Source organism: Condylura cristata, unplaced genomic scaffold, assembly GCF_000260355.1.
Source record: "Condylura cristata isolate star-nosed mole 26May11 unplaced genomic scaffold, ConCri1.0 scaffold00017, whole genome shotgun sequence".
NCBI classification, from domain to species: domain Eukaryota; kingdom Metazoa; phylum Chordata; class Mammalia; order Eulipotyphla; family Talpidae; genus Condylura; species Condylura cristata.
This window is the reverse complement of record NW_004567118.1, coordinates 22,759,169-22,782,624: the sequence shown is the minus strand read 5'-3', so window position 1 is coordinate 22,782,624 and position 23,456 is coordinate 22,759,169. Positions and strand designations below refer to the sequence as shown.

Genomic DNA, 23,456 nt, shown 5'->3' with positions numbered 1-23,456 from the left:
AACTCATGCGGAAGCGGCTTTAGATTTTCAGTGCTGTGCTTTAACCCGCTGCGCCACCAGGGAGGGCCACGGGTTTTTTTTGTTTTTTTTTTTTAAGGGAAATGACATTTCTATGTTTTGCTGTGCTAAAAAAATAATAATTTAATTACTAAATAATCTGTCCTAAGGATTTTATTCCAAGATCAACTTTAATTTATACTAGACAATCTTCATCCTAATCTTAACCTTCCATTCCCCAAGTCTGATTTCAGCTTCTGAAATCATAAACTTCTTGAGGCTAGACTACTTTTCCTCAGATGAACATTTCATGAATAAGAGAATGGAAAAAGTACTCAGTGCAGTTCACTTGGGGCTGTTATTATCTAAATAGACTTACATGCTATCCCGGGGGAAAGGGAGGGAATGGTGGCTAACATCAAGGCCTTGTCTTTCTTAATGATGGCAAGATAATGGCTTTGGTGCCACACTGCAATACCAGCTGTTGGCATATTTGATCTACAGAGGCCTCAGTCCAGGACAAATGATCCACAGGGAGGAGAGAGGACAAAGGCACTTAAAATCAACTTAGTCCACATAGAAGTAAATCTCACAACATTTTTTTAAAAAATAAAAAACATTTTATTTCTACTTCCTGAAGCTGGCAGGACACCTAGCTTCAGGAAGTAGAAATATATAGCTTCTATACATATGAAAAGAGGTGTGCACTGGCAGTGTTTGGATATAGCTATTTCCTTCAAATGATCCTGTAAAGCCAAAAGTCTCAGCTAACTTGAGTCAACAGCCTTTAACTAGACTCTTATGGAGTTTCTAAAAGCCCATCTCATTTTGCCCCCTTATTTTTTCCTGCATCTCATAGGAATTTAGCAGGTTGGGACAGGTAGGATACAGGCCCTAAAAGCCTTGGGTTCCCAGATGCCCTTGGATTCCTGAGCAGCAGTCACTTCCCCAGGGGCATGTAAGGACAGCCCCTCCCCTCCCAACACTCTTTACTCCAACACTCTATCTTTTGCATCTAGTTCAACATAGGCCTTATGACTTATAGTGGGTTGTTGGAAAAGTCATGACACATTTTTGCATAGAAAACAGAAAAAAATATGCCATGATTTTTTCAACAACCCAGTAGAACTCTAGAGCTCAAGTTCTTTCCTTTTCCTTAAGAACATTCAGGATTTAACTTCCCAGACCTTCTAGTAGGTGGTGGTGACTTTCTATACCTCTGAGAAAAGGAAGGAAAAACCAAACAGCTAAATATCCATGTTAGAAAAGGCTGATTGTCCCTCTAATGCTACCACACGGCTACAAATATGGGTCTAATTTTATCAGCTATGGAGCCAGTAAGGGTTTTAGATCCATGATGTAAGTGTTCAGCCAGAGGTTCTGGGAGACTGAAGCATCCATGCCATTAGCTCACCCATAAGGAAGACAGATGGACACAAAGCAGGAGAGAAGACACATGCTGTGACATGTACACGCCTTGAGGACACTCTGCTACGTGTAATAAGCTAGTCACTGGGGGTCAAATATTGTGCTTATGTAAGGTGCCTGGAGGAGGAAAAGTCAAAGGCAGAAAGTAGAGCAGAGGTAACCAGAGGCTGGAGGGAGAAGGAGTTATTGTTTAATGATATAAAGATTTAGTTTGGGAAAATGAAAAAGTTCTGGAGGGTGGTGATGGTTGCACAACAAAGTGAATGTTCTTAATGCCACTGAGCTGTACCCTTAAAAATGTGATCACGGATGACAAGAATGAGAACAGAGCAGAAGACAGATCACACTCCAACTTCCCACAAACATGGATGAAAGTAGTTAAGTGGATTTCCTTTGACAACAATAAAACCTCTCTGTGTAATTAAAAGTACTTTCAAGAATATACTGCCTTACTTAGCAAATTGCTAAGAAATCTTGCCCAATTCGAATGAAGGCTTTCCAATGATTCCTCTAAGTTGCTGTCTGGCAGTGCTGGGTGGCTGTGTTGGTGCCTTGCTGGATTTTGTCCAGTTGAACCCTGGCCTGAGAAGCACTGCCCAGTCATGGGAAACCAGAGGACCACCTGGAACCACATGAGATGTGTAGTGCCCACTCGAGTGTGGACACACCTGCTCCTTCTGTCCTCACCTACACTTTCTCTACCCTCCCGTTCAGGTCACGGTCTGACCCTGGGTCTCCAGCTATGATGCTCCAGATTATTTCCCACAACTTGGGAGACCCTCTTGCTCCCTGGCACAACTCTGGCTGCTCCCTGATGCAGGCTGTTCTGTTTGGTTGTGCCCTGAGCCCCCTGCCCTCATGCAGGAAGCAGGCCTGGCAATGGCGACTGCCCACGCTCTGACTCCAATTCTGATTTCTCATCCAGCAGGGCTTGCTCCTTCTGTCCTTACCACTTCCCAATAAATCAACTGGCTTTTAAAGCTCTACATTAATAAAACTTAACTTTTATGGAAAAGGTCTATTTATCCTACTCAAATTTGGTAAGAACTGACTTTAGCTTAAAATTCATGATTACCCCATGATCCTCGGATTCTCTGGCAACAATACCTATCTATACTTCCTCTATCTTCCTGCATCCCTTACCACTGGAAATCAGTTTAAAAAAAATATATATATATATTAAAAAAAAAGACAGCAAAATAAGGCTAACTATAACAAGCCACCAAAAGATGAACAGGCTAAATTTTCCTATTAGAATATTTATAAGAAATGTACCTAGAGCAAATAAGGAAGAAGAAAGGTTGCAAACAAAGGGAGTATAAAGATAGATCATGCAAATAAAAATTGAACAGACTTGGCAAAAGTAATATTAGAATAAGAACATGTAAACTTTTAAATCAAAAGGCTTAACTAAAATAAAATTTAAAAACCCCTAGAAAAGGTATAAGCTATGACCTGTTAAGTCTGATATCAAAAGACCTAACGCAAACAAACAAACCCCAAAACAACTCTAAGAAATCAAGCATTTTGATAAAAACCACAATCAGAGCAAGAGGTTTCAGTGCTCCTCACTCAGAGTCCAACAGAGGAGCTGACCTCACAGTGAAGGACACCTGGCAGCACCTGGTGGGGCTCAAGGGTCACCTGTGGCGTCTACAGACCAAGCAGGGGAGACACTTCACACCTGAGCAGTAATCGGAAAACTGAAACTTAAGTGAGAGGCCTCCTAGCTTCTATCCAACAAAATTTCAGAAAACTTCCAACTTTCATTTGTCAGGATTGTCAATCTTACATGAACCTGACCAGTATCACATATATAATATGTGACAGTATATATAATATGTTCCTTCTGGCTCAGAATTAATTCTGTCACCAACCTCACTGGAGAAAGCTGTAGAACACTTAGGGCACTCTGAACCATGTACATGTGACATATAGGCGTTCTGTGCTCACTAACATCCTAACAGAAAACTCGAATTTATAAACATGAAGCTTTATTTACACCGAGGCCAAAAAATGCCAAGCCAAATGTTCTCTTATTACTAACAGTATCAAAAATAATACTATTCAAAGAAAAACCCAACAAAATGCTTCAGATTCAAGAATATCCTTAATCAAGTAGAGATTTCCCCTCAAGCATAAATGCACCCCTAGGATATGCCATGACCAGGTTGTAATCTTGCCCCCCAGGCACACAATGTTTTTCCACTGGGTAATTGATTATATAATGTGATACTTTTACGTCAATTATATAAACGGATTTCTCAGCAAATGCCAAAAGGAATCTGGTAGAACTGTTATATATATCTGGAATTAAAAAACCCACAAAACCTCTCATTAAACAAGAAAATTAAAAAAGAAGCAAGTTTCCTTTATTTGAGTGAGTATTTAGTAGGAAACAAAACAAAAATCACATTTAATAAGCTCTAATGGGCTGAATGCTTTAGAAGAACACTTGCAGGCAGCTATGGCTGAATTGTGCCCTCTCAGAAACCACATGCCAAAGCCTTACCTCCCATGTGGGAGGGGCTAAATTTACAGGAGATCAGGAAGCTGGGGTCCCATGAGGGGATCTGTGTCCTTATAGGAAGAGATCAGAAAATGCCCCGTCCTTGTCCCTGCCCCTCCTCCCCACACTCCACAGGCAACTTCCACCACATGAGGTCACAGTGTTTCCAGTAAAATAACCTGTTTAAGCCATCCAGTCTGTGGTGTTCTGTTATAAGGAACTCAAGTAGACTAAAACTTAGCTCTTACATTGTAGACTTGTATAAATTTGGGATAAAAACAAACACTAAAAAAAAAAAAACAGCAATAAAAAGAGCACACACACACATACACACAATAAAAAGAGCACACACACACATACACACACATTTTGAGGGGAAAAATGGACACAGGAATAAAAACATGAGAAGGCAACTTCACTGGCATTTCACAGAAAAAATATATACCTGACTATCAGACTGATGAAAGGCACTCATCTGCAATAGTAATGAGAAGTTAAAAGGAACGTCATCTCTCAGGCTGGAAAAGATGAAACAAGGCAGGAGGAAACAGACATGTTGTTATTGTGTATAGAACCGTAAAGTAGAGTAGGTTCACAGAGAGCAGTCTGATAATATGGATAAAAATACAGCCTATGAGACCATTTGATATTTTCTTAATGAATATTCTAAAAATACGCAAAGAAAAGAATGCAAAGCCTCTTGTTAATGAATTTTGCTTCTAGAAATTGATTTCACAAGCATCTAGCACAAAAGTATGAAAAGCTATGGTAATGGATGTTCATCGCCATGGTAGTATTTTTTTTAATTGAGGAAACATTCACTTCACACATGCAAAAAAGCAGCTCTTTATATATTGACAAAAGATGACCACCAACATTATTATCAACCAAAAGTATCAACTGCAGATCAAATATGATTTCATTTCTGTAAAATAAGTTTATATACACATAATTGTATATTTCAAGTACTAGTTATAACCCAGAGTTCCTCTCCACCCCAAGCTGGGAAAGCTATTTTTTTGGTAGACACAATCTGTTGGCTTCTGGTGTCTAGAGATGAAGGATGCTGCTAAAATCCCACAAGGTACAGGACAGCTCACAGAATAAAGCATCACCTGGCCCAAAATACCAACAGTGCCAAGGGTGAGAAACCTAGCTTTAAAAATAAGTTATCTAGAAAAATATCAAATTGTTATTAAAGACTATTTTGAGAGTAGGATTGAGTAATTAGGCTAGGAGTTAGTCCACTGTTTATACACAAATATCACATCGTATTTCTCTTCAAGAATTATGATTCATTTTTTTAACTTAAAAGAGAGATAAGGACTAACCAAATAATATTTATTTCTAATAAAAGGAACAAATGCTTAGTGTAAAATATTCAGAAAAGATAGAAATGAAGAGCTCAATTATGATGCTTTCATATGTGCTAGAACCCTAAGCAACAGGACCCACCTACTACTGATTTAAGAAAAGGGGAAATCTAATGTTTCATAGAAACTCAAGAGAACCAAAAGGTTGTGGCTGAGCTTTGAGAGCCATCTGGAATCAGGGAACTGGAAAGTGCCACATTTCTGTTTTATTATCTGGGTTTCTTTCTGTGTATTTGTTGAACTCTGTCTCTACAGAGATTTCCTTGTCAATGTGGCCATGTCAAGGATCTTCATGACTACCTCCACCCCAAGTTCAACAACTGCTAGAACTCACTAGTAATAGATGTATTTGTAAAAGGAGACAAAGCAAAATCGGCAAAGGGAAAAGGCACTTGAGGAGAAGTCTGGAGGGAACTGGCCTCAAGCTTCCAATGACCCTCTCCCAGTGGAGTCACAGGATAAGTTCAATTCTTCCAGAAACAAGCTGTGACAACACAGGTGAAATGCTGTCTAACAGCGGAGCTCACTGGAGACTCAGTGCTCAGTCTTTCCTGGAGGCTAGACATGCAGTGCCCTTTGCCCAGAAGGTACCAAAACTCCAGAGTCCCAGAAGGAAAGCAGACAGGGTAGACTTTGAGGCAGAGTGAGTCACTCTTACCAGGTCGCAGGATAGCTGCAGCCATCACAGAATCCAAGGTACCAGAGACCTGTCAGGGCGAGCTGCACACACCCTTTGAAAGGAGGAGCACAACCCCAGGCCTGCTACATCCACTCTTCTCTGAAGTGTCAAACACATGACTGCCAACAACAGTTGAGTTCTGTACCACAGAGTAGCTTTTCTCTTAGCTCTATTTCCATAATTCTTTGGAAGGGCTGACTGGCCTAAGAATGGATGTTCTCCCTGTACCAACCAGCAGGAATCCAGGTGATGATGGCTATTTCTTTGTCATCCATGTAAATGAAGGTGAGGGAAGTCCCCACCTTCTGTGCAAACTACCTCGTTGTTATCTTTACACACTTCAATATGTTTGTTCAGAAAATCATTTTTATTACTCAAATTTTATCTGAGCATATACACACAACAGAGAATAGGAAAAGGAGATAAAACCCACTGGAAATGTGGATTGCCAAGAGTTATGTGCTCTCTACTACAACTTGGGAAATGAATTCTTTCATCTTTATTTTCCAAACAAATTCTACTGTTGCCTCAGGTTGTAAGACAATGCCTGGTGCAACTTAAAATGTCTTCACAAATCATCATGTTTCATAACTACAGAAGCAGAGACATCAGGAGGAAAAGGACCTCAACAGAGTAGAGGCCAATGATGACATTTATTTTCTATTGACAATCTATCTTTATAATGAAGTCAGGAAAAGAACCACTTTAATGACAATAAATAAATCAAAGCATTTTATGTTCTTTGAATTTTGCATGTAGCCCTCAAGAGACCTGTCTCAAAAAAGAAAACAACAAATAGAGCCCCAAGTGGCCTGATATTTCATAGACTGCTTGCTATTGGATAAGCATATGTTAGGGCTTGTCTGTGGGAACTCAAGAGACAGAAAAACAGAAGTTGCCAGCAATGTGGGTGTTCTTTTCAGATCCTAAATAAGCTTTGTTTTTAGGCAACACAGACTGTTCTTTTCTCGAGCAGAGAGTATATCGTAACTAGCTATAGGTTAAAAAGAGGCTTAAAGATGACTATTTGTGTCTTCATGATAACACAGCTATTCTCTCCTGCTAGCTGAAATGGTTGCAACAAAAATTCAGAACCTGAACAGATTCAGATAAATTTTCATGTAAGCTTTCTGACATTTGAACACTTGCTTCTTGCCATCTTAAATGTGAGAATTAACAGGAGATACTTGGAAACATCTTTACCTAAGGAAGAAATAAGTCAATTTCTTCTGTAAAGTGTCAAATAGTAAGTGATTTTGGTTTGTAGGTTGTACAGCCAAAAGGTCTCTTTTGCACTACTCAGCTCTGCAGCTGAAACACAAAAGCAATTATAGTTTATATGTAAATGAAGGGGCATGGCTGTGCTCCAATAAATATTTATAAGAAAAGGTGGTGGGCTAGATTTTGGCTCGCTCAAGCCACAGTAGGTTAAACAGTGATCTGAACCAAGATTTAAGTATAATATAGCAAGATCAGACCCCTATGTTATTAGTATTTCAAGTGACAAATACTTTGACGACATAAAATGATTACTGTTACAGTTTTGTAAAATAAACAGGGCCAAACCAAAATGAGAAATAGCTAAATTACAGGACTTGCAGTTCTTGTGCAGGACATCTCAGGTTTACCAGTTAGGAAAATGCCATTTTTCTCAAAAGTGTATCATTAATTTTTTAAATTCACAGTTTAATGTAAAATGGTGCAGTTCATTTGTTAAATGGACTTGTTAATTATAACATGGCTTTGAAATGGCACAACAGAAATATGAAAGGAACCCAGCCCTGTGGGCAGGCTCTCAGGCCCATTCTTTATACTGTAATCCTCAGGTGTTCTGATCTTACACTGGCACCCCCACATTTATTGCAGTACTACTAACAACAGCTAAAAGTTGGAAACAACCTAAGTGCCCATCAACAGACAACTGGATAAAGCAGATTGTATGGTGTACATCCATGAAGAAGTACCACTCAGTTATGTTAAAAAAAGAAAAGACCAAGTCCTGTCATGTGCAACAACGTAAATGAAACGAGAAGGTATGCTTAGTGAGTAAGTCAGATGGGGAATGACAAACACTGTGGTTTCACTCATGTGGTAAACGTAGAAAACAAGAAAGTGGATGAGCTAAATAAAATAGAAATAGGAGATCAATTAGGGGTTACCAGCAGGGGAGGGGGGGATGAGTAAACTGAGTAAAAAGTGTCATTTGTGTATGATAAAGGACAGAATTGGACTCTTAGTGGTAAACATAATATAGTACACACATGTTGGCTTTTAGTGATGCACACTTGAAATTTATATAATGCAATGTTACTTCAAATTAAAAATAAATAAAACTTTTTTCCCTTACAAAGGATCTGTTTGAATTACTGAATGTAATACACATTATATCTTTTCCCTTAGATATTTGCTCCCAAGTTATAGGTCATAACATAAAGTTATGTATTGAATGAATAACATATTTGGATTATGAATCATAATAACAAACTGATTATCTTGGAGTCTCAGCTCTCAAATACTAGAGTGCCGGCCCTCCCTGGTGGCGCAGTGGGTTAAAGCACAGCACCGAGAAGCTAAAGCCACTTCCCTAAAGCCACTTCCGCATGAGTTCAATTCCTGCCTGCCCTGGAGGTGACCACATGGCGTGGCAGACCTCTCTTGACCTGCCCGCTGCTCTCCTCAGCGGTGTACTTTGTTGATCTGCCTGTTCTGCTCCCCACTGTTTCTGGTGAAGCCTCTCACTGCCTCTGGGCCTCTGGCCTGTTCCCCAGTTCTGTAGTATGCACAAATAAATAAATATTGAAAAAAAAATTTTTAAACTAGAGTACCAATACTGGCAGCACTCTTTTGCTTGATTTTTATATTTTCAATTATTTGTTTAATATACAAAGCAATACATGGTCTGTTTTTTAAAGTTATAATTTGAAAATATTTATAATTTAGTAGCAGTTTCCGATCCCACCCATCCCTTATTACTGCCAATCTCATCCTCTTACTTAAGTGCTCCTAACTGGCTTTATTATTATTATTAAATTAACAATAGCCTCATTAAGATATAGTTCACATACCACAAAGCGCATCCTTTTAAAATGTATACGATTCAGGGTCCTCCCTGGTGGTGTAACGGGTTGAAGCACAGCACTATGAAGTTATCGCAGCCACTGCGGCACAAGTTTGATCCCAGGTTGGGAGGTGCATATGGTGCAGCAGACCTCTCCTGTCTCGCCTGCTGCTCCCCTCAGCAGTGCATTTCAGTAATCTGTCTATTCTGCTCCTCACTCTGTCTTTGATGAATCCCTCACTTCCACCCATCTCTGGCCTGTACCCCAGTTCTATAATGCATAAATAAATAAATCTTAAAAAAAAAAAACAAGTAAAATGTATACGATTTAGTAGCTTTCAGTACATTCACAAGGTTGTGTAAACATCATCATGATCTAATTCCAGGACATTTTCATCATCCCAAAGAGCCCTACAGTGGTCACTACCCTCCCCCCACAGTCCCTGGAGCCATTAATCTTTCTGTCTCTGTGGATTTGCCTATTCTGGACATTTCATAGAAATGGAATCTTGTAATATGTGGCCTTTTCCATCTGGCTTCTTTCCCTTAAAAATATGCAAAATAAAAGAATTTTTTCTGTTAAAATTTTTAAGTTCATTGTTGAAAATGAAAATTCAGGAAAGCATAATTTTTAAGAACTTTATAATATTTCCTTGAACACATATAAATATAACTTGACTCCCCTATTGTTAGACATTCATATCACTTCAGTTCTTTTAAAATAATTCTGAGTAAAGCTATAGTGAACTCCCTTGTAATTATATCTTTATAAGTATACATGATTATTTCCTTGAAATAAATACCTAGAAATACATTTTCTTTGTTCAAGGGCATACTCTTTGAGAGTCTTGCTAAAGTTCCCTCCTCAGAGATGACATTCTACACTCCCACCAACGGTGTGGTAGGGTCCTCATTCTGATTATTTCATCTTTTTAAAAAAATGTTCCAAAGTGGTAAGCAAAGAAATGGTATATCTCACTATTTCTCTTGTACCAATTTGGTTACAACTTTTAACTCTAAAATTAAAAATAAAAAACCCAATAATTTTGGCTATTTATAGTGCATACTAGTAATTAAAATAATACTTTAGTTTATAAGGCGTTCAGTACATTGAGCTCAAGAATCTACAGTCACAGACAGTTGCCTAGGCCTGTGCTACAGAGATATTCAGAACTCTGGGGAGGCGGGATGACCCCTTTAATTTCCTTGGAGACAAGCCAGGAACCAAGAAAACACAAGTGCCAAGGCTTACATCACTTTCAGTGACCATTCTCCAGCAGGGACACAGCACAAGTGAACTTACTGTTGCTCTTTATCACCCTTGACTTGTGCTCCCAGTACTGCTTAAGCCTTGACTCCTATTTTCCTGTGAAATGAACCCACTACCCCTGTGTTCCTCTTTCCAGTCTCATCCAAGCCACAAGGCCTTGCCTGCCTGCCCACCACAGACCTGTAGGCCTGCTACTGTCCTTCTAGCACATCAGGCTCCTTTTCTCCTGAACCCTTTGCACTAAAAGTTCCCTCTACCTGGGATTCTGCCCCCCCCCCCATCAACACAAGGCTGGTTCTTCCTGTCATTATGGTGTGAGTGTGCACCTCACCTCCCCAATGCAAGAGGACCCCATCACCACGGTGCCACCCTGCTCTGCAAGGCCCAGGCCTGATCCTCCCCTTGCCTCCTCTTATCTCTTTATTGTCTCTCCCACTTAACTGTATGTCTAAACCATCGCTGAGCAATCTCCAGCACATATTTGATGAATGTAGATAAGCACGGATGAGAATGGTTTGGTGACCCTACTCCACAAACTACATTATAATTACTTTAGTCATTCCAAGATCAATACTTCCTTCATGGAAGGTCTCAGATCAAGGTCGGTAGTAGCCCTATATTGTTCAGCCAAGCCAAGAATGGTAATTTAGTCAAGGTCATAGGGCAAATCAAATAAAGTTGAGTTATACTGACACTCTGAGCCAACACGGAAGCTTAAAAGTGGATTCTACCCTAGAACCTTTGGGTGAGAATGCGACTCAAGTGACACCCTAATTCAGCCTGCAGGGTGCTGAGGAGACCCAGCCACAACACGCTGGACTTCTGTGAGCTCTTGTGGAGGTATGGTTTTCAGTCGGAGTTTGTGGTCACTTGTCATATGTGGGGGTTGGGGGGAGGAGAGAGGGCGGGAACCAACAACAGTGGCCAAGATGAAAGCAATAAAAATACTTGGTTATTTTTATCCAAGCTATTTTTAAATTATGTTTCCCATAAAAGGGAACTTAGGTATCTCTTTATATATTTCTGCCCACTATGACACTGCTCTAATCTTCATTTGACAGTTGGAATCTGCAGTCCTTAATATTGAAAAATTCAGCCCGTTAAAACTTGCTCGAAGTTGTGGATTCTAGCTTTTGAGGAAGGTGAGAAGGTAATCCCTACCTATGCCTCGACCAAATTAATCGCCAGTGTCCGCCACACAGCCCAGGGTTCAGCAGGGCCCTAAGAACACAGCCACCTGTGGAGCTGTGGGGTGGTGGTGCTCGTCAAGCCTCATGGGAGTTAGGAGGACTTTGCAAACATTCAAAGCTGAATTCCATGCACTCATGACAGTGCATTACAGGCGGAGGTCCCTCAGCTAACGGGAAGGAGAGGCCTAGTGGAGGTTGGAAGGCACCGGGGCAGGGAGAGACACAATGCAGCACCATGTTTGTCATTGTCAAGTTCAGAACTGCAGAGCATCCCCCATGGTGCTTTTCTGGGTATGGATAGGAGCTGGGTATGATAAAGCTTTAGTGGGAGAATGCCCTGCTTTCCCTGCTGGCCACCAGCCAGGACACTGATCAGTTCCTTTTCACATGTCTCCATCTGCAAACCTAACAGGAGTCAGTCTTATGTTTCTGAGAAAACTCCTGGACACTAAAGGACTCCCTTTGGCCATATACAGGGAGGAGAGTATATAAATTCTCCTATCACATCGATTATCTTGGTTTTATGCCTCTCCAGAACCCATGCTGGTAAAGTAAGAGCTGGAGATTTTTCTGTCAGACTCAGATGTGAAAACTAAAAGCAGGTAAGGAAAGGAGATGTTGGGGATCCATAGATCAGGTTTACCCCTGGCTTGGGATATAGCCAACAACATGACAAGACCAAGCCTAGGGTTGAGAGGACTTTGCCAAACCTTTCTGAAGTCTGATTCCCCCCACTCCGCCCCCCACCACACACACACAAAAGATCCAAAGCGATATGAGTTGAGCAAAATGTAGGTCGCCTCTTCAGTGAGGGCCTCAATCCATGAGTAAGTGCTTGGATTCTAATATTTGATCTCAATCCTGGAGCTATGTCAGAAAGCTGAACCTGGGCTAGACATGTGGGCCTGGGCTGCTAGTGTCACTTTTCAAATACTGTTGTGACCACCTTATGCTACTTAAATTCCAACTGGAGAGTTTGACTGAACAAAGGGCCAGGAAAAAGACAAAACTTGGAGGCAGACAACAGATCTGAGGCATACAGCAAGGAAAGGGAAGAAGAAAGGTCCGAACAGGGGAGGGAAGAGCACAGCACAGGAACTATGGTGATGGGTCATGGGTGATACGGTGGTGGGACAATTAGGGGAGAAATAAAATTCTGTACAAAAATGAACAACGAGTTGGAGTGATGACCTCTTCATTCAGACAGTTTGGTGTAAGATAACCTGATGAAAACACAGGAGTTCCCACCTTCTTCAGATGAAGTGAGCCATCACTTTACTTAATTGTCACCTCCCTGACTTCTGTATTAAAACTGTCCCCATATTCCAGAATTCCTAACCTTCCTTTCCTGTGTATTTACCACCTTCTAATATAGTAGAGTTTACGTTTTAATGCTTTAATTTTAATTATGACTCCCCATGAGAATAAAAGTTTCATGAGACCAGAAATTACTCCTGCTTCATTCACTGCTGATTTTCCAAGACCCAAAATTAAATTACTCAGCTCTTAATAGGCAGAGAGACCCCTCAAGTCACTTAATATATCAAGTCACTGATTTAATATATGGAGAGCTTGACTGAACAAAGGGTCAGAAAAAGACAAAACCTGCAGGCAGACCACAGACCTGAGGCATACAGCAGGGGAGGAGGGGGGCGGAGTCAAAACAGGCTCGTGGGGGGAGATTACAAGGGACTAAGGTGATGGGTCAGGGGTGACATGGTGGTGGGAGATTTAGGGGGACTGCACATGAGAGGAGAAATCAAATGTTGCACAAAAATGAGCAACAATGTAAGAAAAAAAATATATGGACAGTTTGACATAATCTGCACACTATACTGTGGTGAGGTAAAATGTAAGGTACTTTAAGCTGAAATGACCATGGATGTTGGTTTGCAAAAGGACTGAACAGTCTTGAATTTTTTACAATTTATTTTTGGCTTCCTAAATCAGAGAGAAGACTCTTAAGAAGGCTTACGAGACATCTAGAAAACAGATCTACGCAGAGAATGTTTTGTGAAGAGTAAATAAAATCAGACACATCTGATTTATTTTTCTCTCTAAATTTACAGATTAAATTAACAATGAATGAAAAATACTCTCCAGGCAAAATGAGTTTTGGGTTTCATCAAACGTGAAATGTTTTGAAAACTAGTTCAAGATGTTCATAAAACAAAGCAAGAAAAAAAATCACTACAGCAGGAAATAATTTACTCTTATGACTGGAAATATCTCATTGTATAATGCCCCCTGCAATGCAATTATGACAGCATTATATGTTAAAGGGCCAATTCCTTCTGAAAAGTTTAGTTGCCTTTTCATTTCCATCCAGCACTTGTCTAATCCACTTACATAGGTGGGGAAATGACAGTGCAGTCAACTGCACCGGTTCAATAGCAGCCAAGGTCGTCATTCCTAGCTGATACCTCTTAGTCTTCAACTTCCTGTCACCATTCCTATTTCCTTTCCTCTAATGACCCTTTTCTCCCTGATTTCTCACTCTTTTCCATTTGCTGAGCAGCATTACTGACATCTGAGCAATGTCATTACTGAAAAGGCCTTCTCTGTTGGATGGTTTTCACCCTTAAAATGGCACTGAAAAGAGTGGACAGAATGATACAAGGAAAAAAACAAGAGGTCAGAAACAAGCCTGTTCTTTGGATGCCTGTTATTGGTCATTAAAATGACTAAATTTTTCCTTTTTAACAGAAAATGAGAAGGTAGTGTCAAAGACACATGACACTTACATTCTTGGGTAGAGTCTGACTGTAAGACACTTGGTGGTGGTTGTCACAAAGGGAATTTCAGACCTGCTTCTTCTTACTATCTGGGGTAGCAGATCGGCTAGGCCCTGTTTTCTTGTTATTTCCATCTTTTTCCATCACTAGCACCCTCAAAAGCTTGAGTGTAGTGGTGACAGTATGTCCAAAAGTTTCAGCAAAAATGGGGTTGAGGTGTGAGAAAGCTGGGCCTGAGTGAGAAGAATGGAGCAGGTGTTGTCAATTTTAAAGAGGTGTCTATTTAAGGGGAAAGGTAAAACAATGACACTCCAGAAGAAAGCACAGAAAGATATTTTCATGAACTTGGAATTAAAGATTTCTTAAATAGGACACAAAAAACACTAAGAACTAGGGAAAGATCGATACATCAGACTTAATTAAAATTAAGAACTTTTTCAATGAAAGAGTGAAAATTCAAGTCACACTGGAGAAGATATTCGTAGTATCTATATTTGACAAAGGACTTAGATACAGAACATATAAATAACTCCTGAAATCAATAAGGAAGAGAAACAAAACCTGATTTTAAAAAATGGACAAAAGACCTGAGCAGGTGCATTCCCAAAGAGATTACTCAAAGACTCAACCAGCCATCAGGGAAACGAAAATCACAGCCCAATAAATTACCACCACATGCTTATCTGAATACTCACTCAAAAGACTGACAACACCAAATTCTGGTGAGAATGTACAGAAGTAGATCATTTGTAAATTGCTGGTGGGAGGTAAATTATACAACAGCTTCAGAAATCGTTTGGCATTATCTAAGTACTCGAATATGTGCAGTATACTCTCTGACCCGGTATGGCTACTTCCTCACACAGATCAGGCAGGAATAAGCAGCTATATGCTAATACCGGCACTAATTATAACAGCCCCTATTCATCAAAAACAGAATGAATAAATAATGGTATGAGCATATAATGGGTTATCAAACGATTTTAAAAATAAGCAAACTATAGCTATATATAAAAGAATGGATGAAGTTTATTAACTTTATTGTATGAAAAAAATCAGATGCAAATACTAAAGAGTTTTAAAATCACATTTATATAGAGCTCAAGTCCCAGCAAAACTAACAGCACTTAGGGATGCATACCTGTATAGAAAATTATAAGGAATTTATTTATCTTAGAGAGTAGTGAAAGGTTATGACTGGAAAGTCCTATGAAAGGTTTGGGGGAACTACAATGCTGTTCCTGGGGCGAACAATGAATGCCTGGACTTTACTTCATAATAGCTCATGAAAGCTAGTTTTTTAAATAATTTTTTAGTGGATTTTATCTCTGGGTATGATATTTCATAATGAAAAAGCTTAAGCTTATATCAGGTATCACTTCCTTGTCCAGTCTTCACAGAACAAATACTGTCCTGGTAAACTACAGCTCTTAAACTAAATGCAAACGAATCACAGGAATAGGAAACATGTGAAGGCCCACTTATGTGAACTGGTGTGAAAAGGCTTGCTTTGGGAAGATGATTTGGGAAGATGATTTAGCAAAAGCTGACTCCTTGGGGTGAAGCAACCTGTTGGGTGTACTGCTTGGGGAGTTTGTCTCCTGTGTGCAAAGAAAAAGGGACAAGCAGCACTGCATTTAGGTCTGGATCGCAGACTGGTTTTCTGTCCCATTTGCCCCTCTGAGTGCCTTTGCACAGAGTACATATAGACAGCTGGATACAGAAGTTGACAATTGCAAGCATCCAAGCTCATGCACACAGGGATGTGTGTACACTTGCTGGCACAGGACGACTGCCACCTGGCACTGGCTAGAAGTCAGTGGACATTGTCCCTTACCGCATAGCCTTCTGTTTTCTTCTGGCACCATTTCAGCAGAGCATTGCGCTTGGAGCCGCCATATTCCCGGGCCAAGGCTGCCAGAGGGTCTCTTCTTTCCACACTAGTTAGAAAGAAGACACACATTAAAGAGAATTAGTTTACAGAACCCTAAAATATATGAGAAATACCTAATTAGAAAAGCAAAAAAATCTAGCTATATATTGAGGGAGACTTTTAACCCAATCAGTAATACTAAGGATACATTTTTATTATGGTAAGAAAGAAAAATTAAATTGTGCTGCTTGGCTGTCAGGAGTCTAGAGAGAAATTTGTTTTGTTTATTTTTAAAAAGCTATCTGCTGTCACACACATCTAGCCTTGTATTTGTTTACCTAATTAAATACCATATCAGTTGAATTAAAGATATCTGTAGAAAAAATACACATTTTAGGGTTGCACCTATATCTAAACAATACATGAGAGTTAGACAGGAAGAGTATTTTAAAATATTAGATTGGCTGCTTATGGGGAGAGGGTGGGAAGAGAGACGAAGGGTGACATGATACCTGAGTTTGCTTTGGGGCTTCAACCCCCCAGTGGAGGCGCTCAGCAGTCTAGTGCTCCCGAAGCCCAGAGAAGGGGGTCTGCTCAGTGACTCAAGCGAAGGACTCTTACGGAGATAAGGGTCCGGTTTCAGGTCCTCGGTCCTTCCCTTTAGAAGATCTGTATGAACAACAACAAAATCACCTTTCCAGATGAAGAGAAATTTGACTGGTTATATACGTTTTCTTCTCAAGTACAACACAATTTTCACTTCATTATGAAGAACACATATGTATACCCAACCTTGTTTCTAGATTAAGTAATAAAAATGCAAATAGGAACAGTGTTTTTAAGAAAGTATTCTCCAGGCAGGAATGACGACTACATCATTCAGAGGGACTAATCCTTTCCTTAGTGTCAGTAGAGCATGAAATCAGGGTCCCTAAAAGCCTCATGTGCCTCACCCTGTCTCCAAAATACTTTGTTTTAATCGATGGACATGTTAAGAAGATACCTAATATAGTTACCTGGTCACAGGGGCAGTAGACAAGCTGGGAAACAAAATGATAACTATTTTACAGGAGGAAAGTCATTCTAACCACAGTGCCTGGTTCATTAAAAGTAAATAAAAACAATTAAAAAATTGTATTTATTTTTAAAATATACAATAGTTTATTTTTACATTGTTTTGTGTATTTTTCCATCTTACTTGCAATCCCCTTGGGCTTCCCATCACCAAATCACCCATGTGCCATCACAATAGTCCAGTGCATTTCCCTCCCCTCACTGTTTTTGAGCCCATTCCCCACTCTGCCCCCATAAAATGTCTCTGGTATACAGCTGTTCATCATTATCATTATTTTCTTGCCTGTTCCATTATACTCCTGCTATGAGAGAAGCCATCCGGTATTTTTCCTTTTCTTTTTGGCTTATTTCACTAAGCATGATCTTTTCCAGCTCCATCCATGTTGCTGCAAAAGACATGTGTTTCTTATTTTTGGTTGCTGAGTAATATTCCATTGTGTATTTTTACCACATCTTTTTAATACAGTCATCCATTTTTGGGCATTTGGGCTGCTTCCATGTTTTTCCAATTGTAAATAAAGCAGCAATAAACATGGGGGGTGCAGGTATCTTTTTGAATCAGTGTTTTTGTGTCTTTTGGGTAGATACCTAGGAGTGGGATTGCTGGGTCATATAGGAAAAACAATTCTTTTAAGGCTCCTCTCTGTTGTCTGTCATAAGAATCTTGAGTAATGCAACAGGCTGAATCCTCCCAAAGATATTTTTCAAAATATCAGAAGGTTGGGGGGGGAGAAGATTCACCAGAGACAGAGTGGGGAACAAAACAGGCAGATGGACTAAAAAAACACTGCTGAGGGGAGCAGCGGGTGAGACAGGAGAGGTTGCTGCCATGGGGGTCACCTCCCTGCTGCAGTGACTGGCAACAGCTTGATAGAGCTGGGACTTTAACCCTGCGCCACCAGGGAGACCCCCAGATGGTATTTCTTAAAGGACCACAAAAGTACAGAATGGCAGAAAAGTTCTGAACTCATTGGGTAACGCTCACACAGGAATCAGGAGCTCAGAGTTAAGTGACTTGCTTGATGCCACTTGACAAGCCGAACCCATGACCACCCTGCGCCATATGGCACCAGTAAACAATCATGGCAGAAAACAACATTTGTACAGCTTGTAGCCACCAATTATGGGTAGTAAGGCTAGGAGTGAGCCTAATTAGCACCAAAGAGCATAGAAAAACAGTATTTATAAGACCGAAGAGAACAGCAAAAAACAGTATTAATCCTGCTTCTGCAGCTTCTGATGACCTCAGCGTTGGCAAGGCTAGTCTAGAAGCAAGCAATTTCACCATGTAATCCTCTTAGTATGCTATTTCTTAGTAAATAGAATCTCCCTGGGGTAGACAGGTGCCTGATGGGGGCAAAGAGGCTGTTGTCAAAGAACTACTTATTTCAGAGCAATTGCTAACTGTGGCTCCAACCTCAGTATTTACTTGTCAATTAAAAGAGTGGTTTCTCTACAGAAAAGGCATTTTTAAAGTTGGAGGAGAAGAGAGAACACAAATACTATGATCAAAAGCTCATTGAGCACAGTTAAAAAAGCCGCAGTTAAAAAAAAAAAACACTTGGTTTGCAAAGGAATTCTGACTATTTACTGTACACACTCGTCTTGTCTCTCTGTTTTCTTATTCTCCTGCTCTTCAACCTCTATTGGTCTTGGATGCCATTTTCTTCTTCATGAAAATCATTATTGAGACTTGCGTGTTGCCCGACACAACAAATGGCATCTTGCAGTTCTTGATAACCCTTTATTGCTTTCTTCATGAGGCTGCTAATCAGAGCAATAGCCACTTCATTATCAAAAGGCAAAGTGTTAGAAAGAATTGGGACAAGTCCTATCTTGGCCACAGAGCTACACAAAATCTTGGTATGGCCTTTGTGAATCATTTAATTTAAATTAAGGGCCTGAATTTCTCATGTGTAAAATGCAGAGAATGGGCCGAGACAACCGTCACATACTTAGTGTCAATATTTATTGAAGTCTAAAGTTCTTAGTAATTCCATGAAAAGAAAACAAAATTCAGAAGGGAAAAAAGTAAAGTCATAGGGGAACAAGAACTTACAACGGCAGGGTGAAATTTATTTCACAGAAACAACTATCTTGAGAATAAACTTGACCACGTTTGACAAGTTTCTGGAGTCCCTTGTAATTCACATCATTTTATAGAAATTTTAACTCAGACAAAGGCTTTTTATCTATGTGATCTAGATTTCTGGTATTTTCTGCTTTGGAGAGGCAATAGTAAGCAATGCATTTATTGTGCTTTCTGTCTTATTTCCTCCTAACAGTGGCCATGGAGACATAAACATAAATTTCTAAGGCATAGAATCTGGACAGTGTTGACATTCTGTTGATGTTCCTTTGTTCTGGCATGTCAGCTGGTCAGCAGACAGTAGATGGGTGGTAACAGCCAGCCTATCTCTAGTGCTTACTCCACCTGGGTTGATTCATTTAACCCGTAAAGCAACCAAAGAGTGTTTTTATTTGAAAGCTGCTGACCTACAGCACAGAGGTGGAATGACTGGGCTGAGGCTGACTAGGGTGCAGTGCCGAGATTCCAACTGCACTCCTGTGTCTCCCCTTAGCTGCCCTCCTCACTGCCATCCACCAGGGGTGCAGCATTATTGAAAATATGACTCCGTGAGGACTGTGGATTACAACTACTTTCATCATCAGGATTTGAATTTTTAAAAATATATGGTGTAGCCATGCCTTTTGCAGCAACATGGATGAAGCTGGAAGGGATCATGCTTAGTGAAATAAGCCAGAAAGAAAAGGAAAAATACTGGATTGTTTCACTTATAGCAGGAGTATAACGGACCAGGCGATAAAATAATGATAATGATGAACAACTATATACCAGAGACATTTTATGGGGGTGGAGTAGGGAATGGGATCAAAAATGGGGAAGGGTAAGTGCACTGGACTATGGTGATGGCACACGGGTGAACTGGTGATGGGAAGCCCATGGGATTACAACTGAGATGGGAAAAGGCACATAACGATGTAAAAATAAACTATTATATTATTAAATATATATATATATATTTGGTGTAATAGAAGAAGAGGATTACACTCAAAGACAAAAACATCTCAGAAGAGACATTTTTAGGAATTGTGGAAGCAGCAGTCAGTATCAGATTAGCGTTTCTTCTTAAAATAGTTATTTTCCTGAGATTCAGTAAAAAACAAACAAAACCAAATCTGGTACTTCTCCCAAATGCATGCACATGGAGCAGGGCAGCAAGCAGGTAATATTTGGGATTTAGTTTTCACAGCACATCCATAGAAGATGTACAAGATGAAATTGCTTGGAATAAAATGTGACTGATTATTTTTCTAAGTTCAGTTTCATGCAAAATAAAAGGAAAAAAAGTTAATACAATAACAAAAGGAAAACTCAAAATGACTTCATCTCTAAGGTAACTTACCTGAGAGGGGAAGGTCTGGGAGATCCAGGCGTTGAGTGACGGCTTTGCTGGCTGGCCGGACACTGCCATAAGCCGAATGCCTCTAAAAAAGCCAAAGGGCACATGAGCACAGGTGGACTTGAGACCTCAGGACAGCACAGACACCGGTGTGTGGGCACATGTGGGCACACACAACACTTCCGGATCTCATCAGAATCGCCAGGGGGAGCTTTTAAGACACTTTATTTATTTGCATAAGTAGTAATTTGCAATTGGTAGGATCTTCGAAAGGAACATAAAGGACAAAGTGAAAAGAAGGTCTCCCTTTCACATCCACCAACCAGCCCTTCTTCCTGGGAGAAATCATTAATCAGCTTTGTGAGTACCTTCCTGGGATATTCTAGTAGATTCAAGTAAAAATACTGGCCTTACGCGGCCAACGAGTACATGAGAAGGTGCTCAATATCAGGGAAATGCAAGCCACGAGACTTCACCTCACCCATCAGGATGTTAAACAGAGAATAAGTGTTAGTGAGGAGCTGGTGCAGCTATGAAAATCGTGGAGAGGGTCCTCAAAAAGTTAAAAAATAAATTATGGTAGGGTCCAGCAATTGCACTTTTGGGTATTTACCCAAACAACTGAAATCAGGATCATGTACACCCACATTCACGAAAGCAGTACTCACAAGAGTCAAGAGGGAAAAACAACCTGAAGTGCACTACAGATGAATGGATGAAGAAATGTGGGATTTACATATAACTGGGTATTATTTGAACCCTAAAGGTAAAGTAATCCTGTCACATGTCACAATATGAATGAGCCTGAAGTCATTATACTAAATGGAATAAGGTCACACAAGAACAAATACTACATGATTCCACTTACATGAGGTCACTAAATTTTTCCAATTCACAGAAGCAAAAAAGTAGGCTGTGGTTGCCAGGGACTGAGGAGAGGAGGAAATGAGTGTTGCTGTTTAATGAGCACTGAGTTCCAGTCATGCAAGATCAAAAGTTCTAGAGGTTACTGTACAGTATAGTTAACAATACTGTACTGTACACGAACATGTTTTAAAGAGCATAAAGTTCATGTTTTGTGTTTTTAACCACAATTTTTTTTATAATGCATTGCAGAATACAAGTGGAAGTGATATTACTAAAGGGATATTACTTGGGGGAAAATATTGTTTAAAACACAAAGGCATTATTATGTTATGCTGTGTGAATACTGTTTTTCTTCACTTAATGTATCTTGGAAGCTCTTTCTACCCTGGGCTGAAGCTGCCCTTCACTTATTTCCTACTGGGCAGTGTCCACAGTCTATAAACACACAGAGAGGCTCCACAGCACAGAACGAAAGGACATGGCTCTGAAGCCAGGCTGTACCAAATAGCTATGTGACTCTGATCTGCCTGATTCTCTGTTTACATAAACAACAATGATACTCATAGAACCTACCCCAGAGGGCTGTTGGAAGGATTAACAAGTTAAAATCTATCCAGAATCAAAACAGAGTCTGGCAGATAGTAAATATTCAATAAGTGTTAGCTGTCTCTATTACCATAATTTATATGACTGATCCTTTAGTAATATTGGTGCTGGAAATCATAACTGGCATTGTGAACTATGTTGCAAAGACTATCTTGGCACATATGAGCACAGCGGTGAGACTTTCTGGAGCATTCTTTCTTTTAGAGGCTCCACGCAATATCATACTTACTCACCAGGACACAATATACACCCATACCCCACATAAACCTAATACCTATGGTATACAATTTCGTAAGTATTTTAAATATTGCTTCTGAAGTTGACTGGCTGAATAAAAATGATAATCAGGTCATCCCTGTCCCATTCACAATCTTGTAGAAAAGTATGCATTATTTTACCCCTCCTTATGTTTGCTCTAGATAGTTTACACTCTATCAGATTAAGGAGTTTCCCTTCTATTCCTAGTGTTTTAATAGTTTTTATCAAGAACAAGAATTGATTTTTATCAACTACATCTTCCTGTCATCTGCTCAGATGACCATGTATTTTCACTCCCCTTATAATGTGAACCACTCTGTTCCCAGCCATTAAAGTGACCTGGCATTCCCAGAATAACCACACCTGTCATCATCTTTTCCATATACCCATGCATTTGGTTTACCAATATTTTGCTCAGGACTTTCATGAGTCTGGATTTTTAATTTTCCTGTCTTTGAATGTCTGTGACAGACTTAGGGGTCAAAGCTAAGCTAGCTTCTTAAAATGAAAAAGACTACCCCCTTTTCCTGGTCTCTGCATGAGTGTATGAAAGATTAATGCATTTCCTTCTTAAATCTTTAGGGGTATTGCATGGTGAAGTCATCTGGAGCTGGTAAAGATTTTTAAAGGAAAAGTTTAAAACTCAATTTTTTTCCCACTACTTGTTTTAAAGCCATCTGAATTATTTTAAAATAGATTTTGATGATTTAATCAACACTTTCTAATTTGTTAACACAAAGTAGTAATTCATCACATTCTCTCACCATAGCTTTAATGTCTATGAGATCTTAAGTGTGCACCCCTTCAAAGATTCCTGAGAGTGGCAATTTGTGCCTTTTTATTTTGCAACAGTTCAGAAATTCATCAACTTTAATAATCTTTTAAAAGAACCAACTTCATGCAGAACTCCTTTAATAGTCCCTTTACTGAGGTATGCTGGTAGTGGAAGCTTTTCTGTTTGACTAAAAACATCTTTCTTTTGTGTCCACCTTTGAAAGGTATTTTCACTAACTGTAAAAATCTAGGTAAATAAGAATACTTAAATAATCTAATAGGAAGAAAGAAATTTTAAGCAGGAAACAAAACTGTTAAAGCCGTAACAGAAAACATGAAA

The 23,456-nt window shown here is 39.7% G+C and overlaps 1 protein-coding gene across 5 annotated transcripts in view; it reads right to left on the bottom strand.

Moving 5' to 3' along the window:
* The window catches only part of SPECC1 (sperm antigen with calponin homology and coiled-coil domains 1), a 213,231-nt gene that overhangs the window by 24,397 nt on the left and 165,378 nt on the right, over positions 1 to 23,456 (bottom strand). For all 5 annotated transcript variants that reach the window (XM_012726365.1, XM_012726368.1, XM_012726369.1 and 2 more), the window contains 3 exons: positions 20,615 to 20,696; positions 16,625 to 16,781; positions 16,077 to 16,179 (listed from right to left, as the gene is read on the bottom strand). In XM_012726365.1, the coding sequence (XP_012581819.1) occupies positions 16,077 to 16,179; positions 16,625 to 16,781; positions 20,615 to 20,696 (342 nt within the window). The remainder of the gene's footprint in view (positions 1 to 16,076; positions 16,180 to 16,624; positions 16,782 to 20,614; positions 20,697 to 23,456) is intronic.